This window comes from Rhamphochromis longiceps, linkage group LG20 (genome assembly GCF_057381845.1).
Source record: "Rhamphochromis longiceps isolate RC_006_pf linkage group LG20, R_longiceps_female_GT1.1, whole genome shotgun sequence".
Taxonomy (NCBI): domain Eukaryota; kingdom Metazoa; phylum Chordata; class Actinopteri; order Cichliformes; family Cichlidae; genus Rhamphochromis; species Rhamphochromis longiceps.
The window spans coordinates 38,368,847-38,384,908 of record NC_140576.1 but is presented as its reverse complement, the minus strand read 5'-3'; the positions used below and the strand labels follow the sequence as shown (position 1 = coordinate 38,384,908).

At 47.2% G+C, this 16,062-nt stretch overlaps 1 protein-coding gene, 1 long non-coding RNA gene and 2 other non-coding genes across 4 annotated transcripts in view; 2 read left to right on the top strand and 2 right to left on the bottom strand.

The window, feature by feature from the left end:
* Nucleotides 1-198: 198 nt before the first annotated feature.
* On the bottom strand, nt 199-270 carry trnae-cuc (transfer RNA glutamic acid (anticodon CUC)). Its single transcript has one exon. It is a non-coding gene; the product is annotated as a tRNA-Glu (tRNA).
* Nucleotides 271-434: 164 nt separating this feature from the next.
* Nucleotides 435-516, top strand: trnas-aga (transfer RNA serine (anticodon AGA)). The gene has a single exon. It is a non-coding gene; the product is annotated as a tRNA-Ser (tRNA).
* An 835-nt stretch (nt 517-1,351) lies between these two features.
* Nucleotides 1,352-4,534, top strand: ppdpfb (pancreatic progenitor cell differentiation and proliferation factor b). Its single transcript, XM_085394655.1, has 5 exons — nt 1,352-1,522; nt 2,745-2,839; nt 2,923-3,000; nt 3,917-4,010; nt 4,090-4,534. Exons 2-5 carry the CDS (start codon nt 2,785-2,787, stop codon nt 4,202-4,204), a joined length of 342 nt encoding a protein of 113 aa, XP_085250781.1. The 5' UTR covers nt 1,352-1,522; nt 2,745-2,784; the 3' UTR covers nt 4,205-4,534.
* Nucleotides 4,535-5,770: 1,236 nt separating this feature from the next.
* The window catches only part of LOC146645940 (uncharacterized), a 14,602-nt gene continuing 4,310 nt past the window's right edge, over nt 5,771-16,062 (bottom strand). The window contains exons 2-4 of the long non-coding RNA XR_014909146.1: nt 12,269-12,364; nt 11,322-11,417; nt 5,771-11,134 (exon numbers count right to left, since the gene is read on the bottom strand). This is a non-coding gene — a long non-coding RNA (uncharacterized LOC146645940). The remainder of the gene's footprint in view (nt 11,135-11,321; nt 11,418-12,268; nt 12,365-16,062) is intronic.

Genomic DNA, 16,062 nt, shown 5'->3' with positions numbered 1-16,062 from the left:
TATGATTAAGGAACTGACCTCCCGGCCCATTGTCCCTTCAGTGGGCTGGTTTCAGTCATTATGCAAATGTACTGTTTATAAGATTTGGGGAAACCTGCAGTCAGCTGAGACTGAAGAAGTCACTTGGATGAGTGACGAAACGTTTCTCCCACAAAACGCTACGTGTGAATGCACGCTTCGGTTTTCAGAAAAAGGGTGTTCCCTGACCGGGAATCGAACCCGGGCCGCGGCGGTGAGAGCGCCGAATCCTAACCACTAGACCACCAGGGAGAGTTACCGTGAATGGTCACAATCAGGCTTAAATAGTAACGTGAAACAATCATGTTCGTAGTATTAAAGTGGTCACTCTTCTCCGTTCTGTATCAGTACGGGTCATATGAGAACCACACCTGTAGAGTGACAGGTGTAGGCGGCGGCAGGAGGTAGGTAGGTAGGTTGTCGTGGCCGAGTGGTTAAGGCGATGGACTAGAAATCCATTGGGGTCTCCCCGCGCAGGTTCGAATCCTGCCGACAACGAACGTTTTGCACAATCACTCGTTCCTGTTCTCCTACGAACCTGACCACAGACAGGTGAGATAAAGCTGTGCCACTGTCGAGGCTCTCAGATGAGAGACACCTGCATTTAAAATCAGCAGAACTGACCTCAAGTACTACAGTAAAATATGTATATATAGCAAACATGGTAGATAAAATTTAGACATAAACAGTCATAAAAGTATAAAAGCAAATATAAAAACTGAGCAAAAAAACTCTAAACTGCATCAGCGTCATGACCTCCTTTTTTCTCCAGTTTACTGAGTCAGTTACCGAGTCACCCCCATTAAACAGGTTTTAGTCATAATGTAGTTTACTGTGTTTTTATTTGTAGTTTTTACTGGGATTTCTTTAAAAAAAAATGTTTTTTATGGTATTGTTTACGTGCTACTGTAAGGTGACCTTGAGGGTCTGAAAGGCGCCTCAATAATACAATAAAATGTATGATTATTATTATTATTACCGGCAGAGGGCGCTGGAGGCTGCTGGTAGCGCAGAGAACAAAGAGAAGTGCAGGAAAACGAGCGTCGTGTTAACGGTTACAGCCTCAACGGAAATGAAATGAACGCATGTAAAGTGAGCTTGTACTGAGGCTTACAGGGAGATACACGCGCCGGTCTCGGTGTGCCGGTATTTTGTGATGCAAATGTTGAAATTTTGTTTCAGTGATGTTTCCATGGAAACCCGCTGATTCAGCGCTGACGCGACTTCAACGGGGTGTTTTTTTAGGGAAAGGGGGAAGCGGTGAGGGCGGAGCCTTTGTTCGTCCCGCCTCCCACTGGGGTACGTCATGTCCAGTATAAAGGCGGGAGCTGCCCGTTCCTCCGCATACCGCAGCATCGTCGGAACTCGCTCGGGCCTTGGAGGGTCACATTTACCCAAAACTTCTTTTCAAATGGGCCCCGTTGCCTAGCGTTCACTCCCCCAGCCTCGCCGATTGATCGAAGTGAGTGCTCCCGAACATCAAGCACGTCTGGGTCCGCACAAGGTGAGGCTACCGACCGCGACGAGCGGTTAGAAAATGGTGGTTAGCGGTGCCTGTGACGGCCGTTTCCGGCACAAAGTGGGCATTTTCGATGGTTTCACGTTCCCATCTCGTCCCGAAGCCTTTCTGTCCCCGTTATGCTAACCGTTACGTCTCTCTCGGTGTTGCCGTGGGAGCAGCGGGGGGCTGTCGGGCCGTTAAAGGCGGATTAATCGGAAACAAAATGTCCTCCGGGACATCCTCCGTGTGCCCCCCCTCCTTCCCCCGGGGTCTTTTCTCCCACCAGGCCGTTTGCAGGGTGACCCCGATGGGGCGGATTCACGTCAAGATGTCGGTCTGCTGCAGTGACCGTTAGTTGTAAACAAGCCCGGCTGGGATGACGTCATTGCCGTGTACGTGCAGCACGCGAGGCTGCAGAGTGACCGTGATGCTTTCATGTACTGTTATATTGTCTGCAGGCGGGTTTCGCCTCACACTGTTAGGCTGCTGTGGCAGGTTTACACCTGTGTAGAATAAAAACAAGATCCTGTGATGCACTCTTGATGTCGGCCTGATGTCTCTGCAGCTGCTCTTTGACGTCAGGCTTTATTGATGAACAGATGATCAATGAGCTGCACGCTCACGTGTCCCGTGTAAGCACAGGCAGGAATCATGTTTAAGCCCTTTGTGGGAGGGGATGTTTGGTTCCTAGCTGGCCTTGTTTACGGTGGGACAGGTTCGGGTGTCACTCACACAGCAGAGCAGCCTCTGTGATGGTGATTATTGGAGTAATAATATCTATGGACACAGGAAGTGATGCTTCACAGACACTGATGCAGGGATGATTGATGGCGTTTGTGTTTATATACCTTTTTGTTTCCATAGAGGCAGCGATTGGTCAGATTCTGCACACAGATTACACAGTAATCTTTATTTTCTCGTGTAATCCTCTGAATTACAGTAGTAACCGTAATCTGTTATTGGCTTTCTGTTTAATGTCAACAGTGAGCACAGCGAGCAGTGTGTTCATTATCATCAGTGCTTCTCCATCACTGGTGTGTATTTTTAATGGATGCGTGAAGTCCTGCCCACAGGACGATCTGATTGGTTGGAGAAAGAAAACAGAGGAGCACATGTAAACAAACTGTCAGGACATGGTCACGTGACTCTGTCACTGCTTTAATGACTGAAATGGTGACTGCAGGTCATTGGTGTGATTACTTCCTGTTTGTTTTGTCCCCTGCAGGGTTCCATCAGCACAGTGTACAGCGACCAACGGCCCAACAATGGCAGCTATCCCAGCAGGAGGGTCTCTCGTGGCGACCACTGATTACTACCGAAGTGAGTATCGCACGAAGAAGAGTTGGCAGGTTACAGTCAGCGAGGTGTGAGGTGGAGACTAACCCGAGGTTTGTGTCCGGCAGGGCGCATCGGCTCTACGTCCAGCAGCAGCTCGTGTGGCAGTTCGGAGTACAGCGGCGAGGTCATCCCTCACCATCCGGGTCAGTGCACAGTGGGACAGGGCGGGGCCGGGAGTCTGGTGGCGTGGGAGCATTCTGTCGCGTTTCTTGTGCCGACATCATGCGGTTTAAAATGCAGCAGTCGGGGCTTTCTGAGATGCTCCACCCACTCGCTCGCACACTGAGTGAGTTAAGCGGCGGCTCTTCTGGCAGGAACTTTGTGTCCTGAAGCGACGCCCACGTGAGCTGATGCAGATGTTTGTCTCTGAGCATGCTCAGTTCTTCCTCCCTCAGCCTCAGTTTGGGAGACTGTGGGGCTCAGAGACCGGTCTGATCCGGTTTGTTGAATTACAGCTCATGTGAGAGTGCTGCTCTTCATCACCACAGCACACGCATGTCGCCAGGGAGCTCGCACAGACGCACACACGCTCAGAGTGAACTGAACACACCCAGTTTCCCCTTTCACCTACTTTCAAGAACAGAGCTGGGAGTGTGTGTGTGTGTGTGTGTGTGTGTGTGTGTGTGTGTGTGTGTGTGTGTGTGTGTGTGTGTGTGTGTGTGTGTGTGTGTGTGTGTGTGAGAAACCAGGGCGGTGCTCGGACTCACCGAGACTTTATGAAGGTCTGATGCAGTCATTTCCTGCTTTCTTTTCCTGTTGCCATAGAAACGTCTTTGTTATAAAATAACTGACCAGTTTGAAACTCGTTTAAACTTGTGTGAGCGGCGTCAGTCAGTGATCATGTGATCCATCAGCTGGTCAGGCTGACGTGTGAACTGCTTCCGCCTGTAGATGGCTGGAAAAGTCTGTTTGATTTCATTAGTTTTCACGTTTGTGTTCAGAAAGTTTGACTTTTTCTTGTGACCGAGGTTAACGTCGCCGCTGTGACGGCGGGAAGCGCAGCAGTCCTTTCACGGTTAAACGCTGCTGTCGTGTCTGAATGTTGGACTCTGTCCACAGGACTGCCCAAGCAGGACTCCGGCCACTGGTGGTCCACTTTCTTCTTCGGGAAGCAGCCGGGGATGACCCCACTGACTGAGGAGGCGCAGCACAAGTATGGACACACACGCACATAAATAAACTTTATTAGCAGCGATGGTCTGACTTGGTTAACGCCGCTCTCTTCCTGGCAGGGCGGGGATATCTGGTGTGGTGACTAACGGTCAGATCACCTGTGTCGCCCGGGAGATGGTGATGCAGCGGCAGGCGAGCGAGAGCAGCGACGCGGGAAGCCCCGTCTCCTCGTGATCCCACGGTCTCTCTCGGTCTTGCCACCACACCTGATTGGGGGGAATCGAACCATCAGCCAACGCTAGGTGACGGGAGGAAGTCCCGTTTACAGCCTTAGTTTCTTTTTTTCCTTTTGTATGTGTCGTAGTGTGGCTGCGTGTTCTGTTCCTGTAACCTCACTTTTTAAATTAATGACCAAAAATAAAAAATAAAAGCAGCCGATAAGCTCTGTTTGTTTTTAACATTTGTAATGTGTTTGTATTCAGCCTGAAGGTGGCGCTGCCACAGGCTTTTCTTAACTTTTCTCACTTTGTCACTGCAAACGAAATAAAGTCGAGTGCATCCCGACGCTCTGTGTGTTTGTTCAGCCTCCAGGTGACATCAGGGTGAGGAGGCGATGCTTCATTGGCCTCAGTACAGGACGGACAAACACCTCCTCCTGCTCCTCCTCAGGGCGATAAACTCAAACCCTGATTTCATAGAAACTGCTTCAGGATCGATAACACGTCACCTGAAAGCCCGCAGCACTGCACGTTATTACTGTGACATCAGCAGCAGCCTCTAATCTGTCATATTAACAAATACTCAGATTACTGTAGCTGGATTATTGCTGATCAAGTGCGAGTGTGGAGATCAGCTGACTGATCGTTCATGAAGCGGTGCTGTGGGCTCAGCTCATCTTTGTCACACAGCTTCAGTCACATAAATGATGAAGACTTTATGACATCATCAGCTACGTTTTCGTTAAACGATGGAAGCTTCAGCGTGCGTGAGAGGATGGAGGCTCAGGATCGCACGCAGACAGGCCCAGGTTGTTTTTGTGATTAACTGATTTAGAAATATTTAATGTGTTTGTCTTAAACTTTCACCCATCGAAGTACAGATTCCAAACACGTATTTTCGGGCGTTTTAGAGGGGCCTCGCTGACCCCCATGAATACCCCGTGTCAACTAGCATGAACAGCTGGTCACGCCTCAGATTTACCTGACAAGGTGAGGTCTCTGAACCTCCTACCGACAGGTAAAGTGAGTCTGTGGAGCAGTGTTGGTGCTCAGGTAAATGAGCAGCTTTCATCCCTTACCTGGGCTGTGTGAGTGTGAAGGCAAAAGTGTGTCACATGACGTACGTGTGATGAGCTGGACTAAGGCCAGAGCGGGCACAGACTCGGTTTGTGATGAGGAGGCCTGCTGGATGGAGCCATCCGTCCTCGGTGTTTTCAGATCAGATTAAGAGTGCTGGCTGTCACGGCGATAGCCTTCATCTTTTATTTACAGTCTGTGGTTAGGCTGAGGGTGAAGCGGTCCCGCTGCGTGGAGAAATCTGCTGTGACGGCGGCAGAAACCCTGACGCGGGCTTTTCTGGCCGGCAGTGAAAGGTTTGTGTGAGCGTTGCTCATCTCTGCGCGTCTCTATGAAACGCAGGAAAGACAAACAATGTTCTGCTCCGCCGCACCGAGGCCTCATTTGTTTCCATGCTGCACTTTTTCCAGGTCACCGGCTGCTTCGAGGAGCTGTTCTCCTCCACCGCGGCCCGGGCCGTGGCTCCGCCTTTCTACCAGGTGAGAGGAATCACTGGCTGCACCGTTCATTCATTTTATTATCAAACTGGGCATTTTAGTCATGTGATGCAGTCATGTGACCAATTAAACAAAGATAGCGGAGTTCATTATACAGCAGTTGTTTTGTTTGACAGCCCTGTTAAAGATTAATGTCAGTCTGTAGGTGCTCCAGCTTTTCTTCAAATTCTTTCATTCTCACTCGCTTTTGCAACTTTATACTTTTGTGTTGTCGCAGCAACAACTGCACCTCATTGTTAGTCTGTTTAAAAACTCGCTGCTTTTCCTCCACATTTTGCCGCCACGTTTCAAAGAGCCGGAAAGTAAATAAACGGCAGACAGCCAAACGAGGCAGGTCGAAACTCGTTTCACGCATGCGCAGGACTGGAACTAAGCGTTTTCGACCGTTTCAATGTGGACGCACAACTCTGTGACAACGACTGAAAATGGTAGTGTGGACGCGGAGCGTTTGCAGACGAAAACACCGTTTTCAAATCTATCCGGGACCATTGCTGTGAGTCACAGGCAGAGGTGTGGACTCGAGTCACATGACTTGGACTCGAGTCAGACTCGAGTCATTAATTTTATGACTTTAGACTTGACTTGAAAAAATGTTCTAAGACTTGTGACTTGACTTGGACTTTTACACCAATGACTTGGGACTTGAATTGGACTTGAACCGGTTTACTTGAAAAGACTTGATATTTTACCCCAAATATAAAATTTAACATGCATATTATATAGAGATTGAAAATGTGACGTCATTCACGGGTAGAACCGCAAAGGATTCTGGGAACTCGTGGCAAGCGGTACTAGCGCACGCAGGCTTTCAATTAAAATCAGTCACACAGCGATAAAAAGAAACACAAAAATGGCAAGAAGCTGTTGTATTATTAACTGCAATAGCCGGTCGCATGACAGCCACGGGAAGCTGACGGGTAAAGAGATCGGTTGTTATCGGATTACGTCGTTGAAGAGAAATTGTTCAAGCCATGTTTCCGAAGTAACAAAGAGGCGACTGGATTGCAGCCATTCAAAGATCAAATATAACGTCCCAGAACACTCCAGCTCACAGGTTAGTCTGCTCCAAGCATTTACACGAAGGTCAGTGTTTTTTAGTAGTTAATGCGTCATTTTCATAACATAATTAGTGATATAGGTTACAAGCAAGTCTGGCGCTGAACAGAAATTGTCGCGCTATGCTCCTTTGTTTATTGTGCATAAATAGTGAATTGTCCTGACACAATATTGTGTTTCGCTTCTGTTATTATGGTACATTGACAAAAACATATACTTTTATTCACAGGATAAAACAGGTTTTTTGTATCACTAATTGCCCAGTACGATTACAGCATACAGTATTATTGTCACTGCTACATTTCTGTGATGGGTACTGTTAGGTATTTTAGTACCATGGTAGCATTTACTGGATATTGTTTTATAGTGACATTATGCAGGAAAACTCTGTCATTCAATAAGGCCCCTTTGTTTTAGTTATTTTTCTCTTTGACCCAAGAATTGATGTGTGAGAATCACAGGCTGGTACAAGGTTGAAATACCACAGAGATCACTCCCTCAGCTACATTAGTTTCTTAATCTTTTAGACGCCTGTTGAAGGCCAAATGGTTTGTTTCAGATTTCACTAATGAAAGAACTCTTCGTTTTGTGCCTTGAAAATATGTCGCTGAGATAATCACAATTGTAGCTGAACTGATAAACTACACAAAGGATGCTTCTTCACCCAAGGGCAGGAAGACGCTGCCTTATCTTGGTCTGTACTGGTTTAAACTGATAAATCTGCTGTCTCATGAATTTTACCCTCTATATAAACTGTTGTACTTGTGAATAAAGTTGAGTCACTTTGGGAAGACAATCTAAAGCAGTCTCTGTTTTCTTGTTCTCCCAAGCTGCTCCCGAGCTCGTACTAACACGCTGAATGGCATGCTTGAATATTACTTGAGAATATATTTGACTGTGTTACAGACTAAGGTACATTCTCTGCTGATAGACGTCCACGCCTCGAAGGAAGTCGATCCACGGATTAGGCCCTGGAAACCGTTTCCTTCAGGTACCAGAAATTATTTCCACTACTAATTAATTACCGTTGAGCTCAAAGGTCCTATTAATAAACGGTTAACGAATGTGTATTTATGACGACGATTTGTGAGACTGGTAAACTTATGATACGTACGATGGTCTTTCGTTCTACACGGTGCATTTCAAGGTCCTGTACCCATCCGTCGGTAAACTGTACCTGGGCTTGTTGCAGTGACCGGAAGTTACTAAACTTCATGAGTGTATGCACTCACTCCAAGAACCGTATGATTATAAATATGCATATAAATATGCTACGATGAGATAGCTGACTTCATCTAACTAGCAAATGTTGTCCAGGCTACGTTGGTGATACAGTTTTTTTTAATGTGTATGATATTTTTGTCATGCGATTTTAAAGCTGGTCCTACAACCGCATCCAAGAATAACATGCAGCTTATCTCAGAACTGTCGGTGAAAATTATTCTTGGAGCTAGGTTTAATTGAGCTGCATTTTAAAGAGGTGCAATTTCACAATTTGTGTATATTTTCTAAGTTCACTATTTTGTCATGTGTTGAGAAAAACACAGATTTTAAAATTACATGGTCTAATATTTACATTTAGCATAACTGCAACATTATTTTTTCGTTTTTTTTTTTAAAGACTCGAAAGGACTTGAAATTCAAAGTTTCAGACTTGTGACTTGACTCGGACTTTTACACCAGTGACTTGAGACTCGACTCTGACTTGCCTGACATTACTTGAGACTTGACTTGAGACTTGAGGATAAAGACTTGAGACTTACTTGAGACTTGCAAAACAATGACTTGGTCCCACCTCTGGTCACAGGCTACGTCCACACGTACACGGGTGTTTTTGAAAGCTGAGATTTTCCGTTTTCGTTTTAAAAAATAATCCCGTCCACACGTAAACGCAGAAAAGAAGGAAAACGCTGCTATGAACATGCCAAAGCAGCAGGTGGTGCTAGATTCCTAACCGTGCAGAAATGTTGGCCAATCAGAAGTCTAGAAGCCTCGGTGGGAAAAAGTAAACAAAGCTGGGGCATAGAAGCAGAACCGAGTCGTATGTGTGGAGGGACAGTAACTGTGTGTATATGTAAGCATTTAAACACTGCAGAGAGTAGAATTAACAGTAACAGTATTGTAGAAATTCATTTCACCTAAACAATAACGTGGCGCACAGTGTGACCTCAAAAAAGGCGCACATCTTTGACGCTGTGTTTTCTCGTCCACACGTAAATACAAAAACTGAGTTTCTAAATATCCACCCTGGCCGGAGTTTTTAGAAATCTCCGTTTTCAGTGACCGAAAACGCCGTTTACGTGTGGACGGGAGGTGCAAACGCATAGAAAAATCTGCGTTTTCAAAAATACCCGGGTACGTGTGGACGTAGCCTCAGTGTGAGTCACTAAAAGACAAGGATCCAGAATTTGCTGCGCTGGCTGCTGAGCTCTGTGGGGTTTTACCTGCACTAGATGCACCTGCTCCGTGTCGTTTCTATCTCGGACTTTATGTCCTCTACAAGAGTTTCTGGGGTTTTTTTTGCTGGTTCTTCAAATGTTCAATAAAAACATGTATGCTAATTCATAATGAAGAAAGCTTTGTAACTATCCCCACTAGTGAAGACTGTCATTTCCACAACACAGAGGTGCGGCACACCTGGTGAAAGCTCGCTCAGCTGTTGCACTTTATTTGATTTCATTGTTGGAGCAGATTGAGACGTAAAGCTCACACCGGAGGCCGAATACCTGATGAAATATCAGCGTCAACCCGATGCGACGGGGAAATGTCTACCTGTCTGTGCATACCTGTAGACACCTGTCACTGGATTTATAAATTACCTGCAGATTCACGCGTGTGGAATTAGTGTGATAATCGTCACACATGCAGTCAGAACGTGTAGATTAAAGCCCTCGTCACAGTTTGCACATGTGGCCTCAAATATCACAGGAACTAAAACAGGAAGTGAGACGAGCTTCTGTGGCCGTGTGGGGCTCTTCATCCGGGCGCCCTGCTCTAACATCACCATCACTTCACCAATTTCACATTTTATTCACTGAGACCTGTAAACAGCGACAAAACCATAAACCAATCAGGAACGAGTTCACTCTTTGGTTTGAGGAACCATTTTTCAGACCACGCCCATCTTTTAGCCATGCCCTGCTCCTGGTTCTGGAGGGTCACTCAGTGGACGTGTCCAAATTCATGGGCTGCGTCCTCCTGAGGCCGCATTTGTGGACCGATTACGTCACAGCGACACGATGAAGGCTGTCCAAATTCGTAGACTCCTCTGAATGCAGCCGACAAATGCGTCCTCCTTTTCCACGAATTTGGGGTCGGGTGTGTCTTTCGTGGCCCACGATATCCCAGAATTCATAGCGCGGCCCAGCCAAACTCCAGTTTCCAACGATGGCAGCCGCCACTAAGTTTTAAAATTACTCTTATTAATCTTTCTGGGTCACAAAATAAACTTTGAACATATTTTCAGCTGTGTAAACTTCAAATATCTGCTCAGTTTATCAAGATATCGCATATTTGCAAAAGTGCTTCGACGTTTTCAGAGACATCTTTTACCCACCAGCTCGATAGCTAGCCGGGAGCTCGAGGGTCACCGATGCGGCCGAGAACGGCACAACTCCGGCACATCATGTTCAGATCACCGCGGAGTTTCACTACTCGGGTTAAACGTAATATATAAGTCACTTAGACAACCTAAAATGTTGTTGTTGGGCTTTTTTCAGTGTTTTGTTTGTTCGTGAGTAAATCGGTTTGGCTGAGATCAAAGTTATTAGTTTAGATAAAATAAAACTTTATTAATCCATCGGGTGGTTTTCACACAGCTGAATAAACGTCAAACAGAAAACTGATTAAACAGACGTGTGAGACGGTCGAGAGTTTCCTCCAGTGTCTGGTTATATTTTAGATAGCAAGGAGCAGACGGCCGAGTTTATTAAACTCCACCGAGGCAGTGGTGACGCTAATCAGAAGGCTGGACCGTCCAATTTCCCCAACCTCGTACTTCTGGCCTACCTGATCTTCTGAGGACCCGGCCCATGTAGACCGCGAAGGCCGGGTCCTCAAGAGGATGCAGCCCATGAATTTGGACACGACATGTGGTTCGTTTCCTTCTACGGTGAAGTCGGGGGAGGAGCTTGTCCCCAGGGGATCGCCGCCCTGTTATTAAGAGTGGACGTTCACAGGAACGACCTGCAGGGTGAGGTGCGCTTGTTTCATCTACTTGGCTCTGTGGTTGCTTGGTTTGGAGGTGGAGGAGGAGGAAGAAGCGCTGAGGATGATGCTGACCCATAATCCTTTGGTTCCCACGAGACCCGGCAGTCCTGAGAGGAGAGAAGCGAGGGGGAGGGCCATTAAAGCATTTAAACAGGTTTTAGTGCAGACGCCTGCTCTGCTCCGCCCTCTGTGCTTCACACGTGAATACATTGAAAACTGGATTTCTACAACCTGTAGCTGTTTTCTGGCGTGGCGTTTGAGGATCAGTTTCAGGCGTGTTCACTGAAGGTTTACCTGGAGCTGTTTCCACGGTAACCCAAAGCGTGGGCAGTCTCTGCTTGTCCTGACAGCCGCGTGCGGGCTTGGTGGGTTCTGGACTCGGCGGTAGACCTGAGGAGAGCAGACAGACGGGTGAAAACCACGTTTCGTGCGACAGAACCGACCAGCTGTTCTGAGATTAGTTTGGTGTCGGTGGTCGAGTCCGTCATTTTTACCCACGGCTGTCATCGTCACCCCGTGACCCAGGCGAACAACGTGGACCCGCGCTCTGACTCATGTGGCGTCGAAGCGGCTGAGCATGCTCAGTGTGGATGTTTTCTCTCTGCTCACTGATCCAAACACACTGCTGCAGAGGAGCAAAGCGTCCGTCCTGCTGCCTCAGGCGAACGTTACCCTCGTTACCCTCGACTGTTTTTTAACCCGTGACACATGACTGAGTGAATGTTGATGCACACCTGCTCTTCTTCTGCTTTGCTCATTTCCTGACGTTAAACACAAAGTTTCTGATGATGAGCTCAGGTGGCTCTGAACACTTCATCACACCTGCAGCTCGAGAGAGGCAGCCAATCAGAAGAGCCGTTGTTGCTGCTGGTTTGTCGTTGTATAACAGGATGAACTGGTGCAGAAAACTGAATGAAGACAAATGTTTGTTTTACATGCAGGAGTTTGTCTAGTGGGGTCAAAGGTCAAAGATTCAGAACATGGTGCTCACTTTCCAGAAGATGTTTGTTTGCAGTTATCTTTATTCTGAGCACGACCAGGACGCATGCACGCCAACACGCCAACACACCTTTGTGCCACATCAGAGATTTACCATCACAATGACTCACAAGTTAAAAATACAGCTTACGGTGTGTGTGTGTGTGTGTTATGTGTGTGTGTGTGTGTGTGTGTGTTGTGTGTGTGTGTGTGTGTTATGTGTGTGTGTGTTATGTGTGTGTGTGTTATGTGTGTGTTCATACTTCGGTAGAAGTGGTTTCGGGCGAGCACGCAGGCTGGAGAGTTGACACTGGTCATGGTGGTTCAGGGTGGGTTTGCTGACCTGCAGGATCCACAACCTGCAGACAGACAGATGGAGGTCAAAGGTCAGATCCAGTTTGAAAGGTGTAAATAATGTAACAGAGGCAGGAACAGAAACAGGATGAAGTCAGGAGGAAGTAGAAGAAATGAATAAAAGCAACGAACCAGAATAGAAAACTGATTTATTGGAGCACCCAGACTCCCTGAGCATCATCTCTGAGATTCCTCCGGCCCGTTTCCATCGGCACCTCGACTTTAAAAGCAGTGATGGAGGGGGGAGGCTGCCAGCTGGCTCCCAGCATTTAAACAGTGATCGATAAACTCTGAGGAGCTGAGCGGCTGCACACCGTGCCTGCAGAAAGTAGGAGCAGTGCTGACGTCCACGTGTTGGTTTAATGTAGCGTCTTAAGGGGAAGATGCAGGAGTTTGGGTCTGACTCATTACTCCTCACGAGAAAGAAGCTGTTTCCATGACGTCTGCTTATGTCGGTGATAAAACCTCATACCGAAATGAAGCTTATGAGCCTTTATCACCGCTTTGAAGCTTCTGTGCTGACATGAGACAATGTGCTCACAGTTCAAATGTTATGGAAAGTAATTCAACTTTTTTGGGTTTTTTATTATTGGTGTGTGTGTGTGTGTGTGTGTGTCTGTGTGTGTGTGTGTGTGTGTGTCTGTGTGTGTGTGGATTTAATATCCAGCACAGGCTTACAGGATGAATCTGCTCACATGCAGCCAGCTGCCCCGCAGAGGCCGACGCCACATAAACTGGAGGCAGGACTGTGAGAAAAACCAGTCAGAGGCGCATCAAACCAGTATTCAACCAAACATCTGTCACTGGTGTTTCCGTTCAGCAGCAACTGAGAGCCTGAAAGTGACATCATCCATACGTGGGAGAGAAACAGGAAGCTCACTGCGGGCCTCAGTTACTGAGTCAGCTGGAAAAATTCATAACTTCAGTTTTTCTGATGATCAGATACGTTCAGCGTTAATGTTCGACCTTTGTAAATGTTTGGTTTGCAAAGACCTCTGGGGTCAAAGGTGGCATCAGCGTAATGTCAGCGGCTTGAGGAGGAGGGCGGAGCATCCGAGCTCAGCCTCACACTTTGAGTCAGCTTAAAAGGCTTTTAGCACGAGCAGCTATTTCTGCTATAGGTGGGCAGCAGAGAAGAGCCCCCCCCCTCAGGAAACGCTGATGCCTGAGTCAGTGTGACCTTTCACCTGAGCATGGGCGTAGGAGCTTGGAGGGGGACGTCTTTGCCGTGTTTGTGTTCCTGTATTCGTGTGTACTCGGTGCTTCGACCTTGTTGAAATACATCTGCCTGGAAACCTCTGGAGGTCATTCAGTGTAATGTGATTACTTTGGCAGGTGTGTTTTCCTGATAAGCTGAGGTCAGAGTCGTAGACCGGAGGCCGGTGTGTTTGCGTCCTCGTGGTGTTCAGTGGCAAGTCGACCTGTTGGTTTTAGATAAGTTCCTTTTTTTGGTTACAGAAAATATTTGCTGTTGGAGGACTCTGGACTGGACGCTTATTTTTAAACCCGCCGGCTCCGGTTTGGCCCTCTGGGTCCTTTACAGTGAGCTCACATACAAACTTCCAGACACTTTATCTGCACAGATGATCTTAACCTGAAGCTGTGACGCTGCGTGGCTGCGGCCCACGCTAACATTTGTACACAAATCTCTGAAGTTTGTAGATTTTAAAATCAGAGCTGTTACTTTACATTCAGCTGTGTTTACTCTGCAGAGCGCTCAGCGATTCTATCAGCTCGACCAACATCAGCAAACACACAAACTGTGTGTGTGCAGCTGAAGGTCCAGCTGCTGTATCTGACTGAGAGGGAAAAGACGGAGAGCTCAGAGATGCAGACAGATCAGAAAGGGAAGCAAACGCAAAGCTTACATGTGACGTAGAATCACATGTTGCATCTGTGTATGACGCCTTTTGATAAATGTCCTGCAAAACAAACTAAGGTGCACAAACTTGTGTTATTCAAGTGTTGCATGATGACACTGGGCAGTGTCCTCCTGGACAAACAGGTCAGCTTTCATTAGTGTGGTGAATCCACAGGAAGCTCTGTGTGTGACTGATACACCGTGGAGCTCGTGCTTACAGTCAGGTCACAGCGAGTGTAGCAGGGATGAATTGATCATATGATGATGCTGAGATTCAGTCACTGAACTGCATCTTTATTAGGGATGGGTCCCGGTATCGTTCTGACATAAACGGTAGTAACCAGACCGAAAAGCAGCGCACATTTCGGTGCTTTTTTTCCCCCCTGAGATGTCATACACTTTGGATCCTAGCCAATCATTTTACGTTTCTGAGGATAGTAGGCGGGCCCAGGTACGTCCGTTCTTTTAGAGCAGAGCTACAGATTAAAAATGTCCAAGGCGAAGCGGTCAAAGTCTGGCTGTACTTCACAGCAAAAGATGCAAACTCAGCAGCAACAAGTGCTTTAAGCTGATACTGTGATACTGTCAAAGGAGGTAACACCTCGAATCCGATGACACACCTGGCGACGCATAGCGTTTTGATAAAAGCCAAGAAATGAACCGTATTTGATAGCTTGCTGCGAGACCTCACACCGAGCACATCTACTGCGGGTGTGGTGCCTGTTATTGGACCTGGAGTTAGCAACATCCCCCAAAAACATGAAGAGGAGAGTCCTGGCCCCTAGCCCTGCCAGTGTAGCAGAAATGATGAGGATGATGATGCAGCAGCAGCCGTTCTTCTCTGCGTGAGTAGCTTCATGTTGTTCGTGTGTAATTTACGTTGAGTAGGCTAACCACGTTATTACATTAATGCATGTAAGGTGAACTAGCAAACACCATCATATCTACATGCTGCTGTCTTCTTGTTTGATGGCAGATACTCCCTTCACCCTGGCCAAAAAGGCTAAAATGACCAAAGAAAAAGTGGGAAACAGCTGAACATGAGAGGTTTTTGGACAAAGTTTGTGTTTTTTCCATTGTTTAAGCTTCCAGCCAAGAGTGATACCATATATGCCCCATAGCTGCAGAAAAGGCTAACATTGTTATCTTTTTACAAAAAACAGCTGAACATGAGAGGTTTTTGGACAAAGTTTGTGTTCTCCATTCTTTAAGCACCGTTTGAGCACTGTTTAAGCACCGGCACCGTTTCAAAAGTACTGGTTTGGTACTGGTATCGGATAAAAGCTAAACGATACCCATCCCTAATCTTTATACCAGCTGCATACAGTCCAGTCTAAAGACGGTGTAAACTGTGAGTGTAGGAAATCAGCTGTGATCGCTGTGAAAAGTCTGCTGTGATTCTTTCCCCACGCTGATCTTAGCATCCCCCCTCCTGTTGAACCCACTGTGGCTGTTCTCGTTGTTTCGGTGTGGAGGGTCACCCTCCAGAACAGAAGGCTCTGCCTCCTTTTGTTTCCAGCGTAGTCGGCCCGTCAGCAGGCCCGGGTCACAAGACCTCAGGGACCTGCCGGGACATGTGGGAGCTGAAGCCTCTGCTACAACCTGGTGCTGTCCAGTAAAGCCTCTTTACTGCACTGTGAAACAAAGCAGAAGCCGTGCAGCTGCGTGAAGATTAGAGTCACACGTGGGGATTTTGTCAGAAACAGCACTTTGAACAACGTGCAGCAGCTCAGGGAAGGTTTGCGCAGCAGAAACAACCAAACGTGGGAGTAATCATTTCCCGTTCAGGACGTGACAGAGTGCAGCTTAGTTTGGCAATATCTGTCCGATGATACAAACAGG

Excerpts from the sequence above, each read along its gene's own strand:
- ppdpfb (XM_085394655.1), top strand. The coding sequence starts at position 2,785 with ATGGCAGCTATCCCAGCAGGAGGGTCTCTCGTGGCGACCACTGATTAC. Across the intron at positions 3,001-3,916 it reads GGTCATCCCTCACCATCCGG|GACTGCCCAAGCAGGACTCC; the intron begins GTCAGTGCACAG and ends CTCTGTCCACAG. Across the intron at positions 4,011-4,089 it reads ACTGAGGAGGCGCAGCACAA|GGCGGGGATATCTGGTGTGG; the intron begins GTATGGACACAC and ends TCTTCCTGGCAG.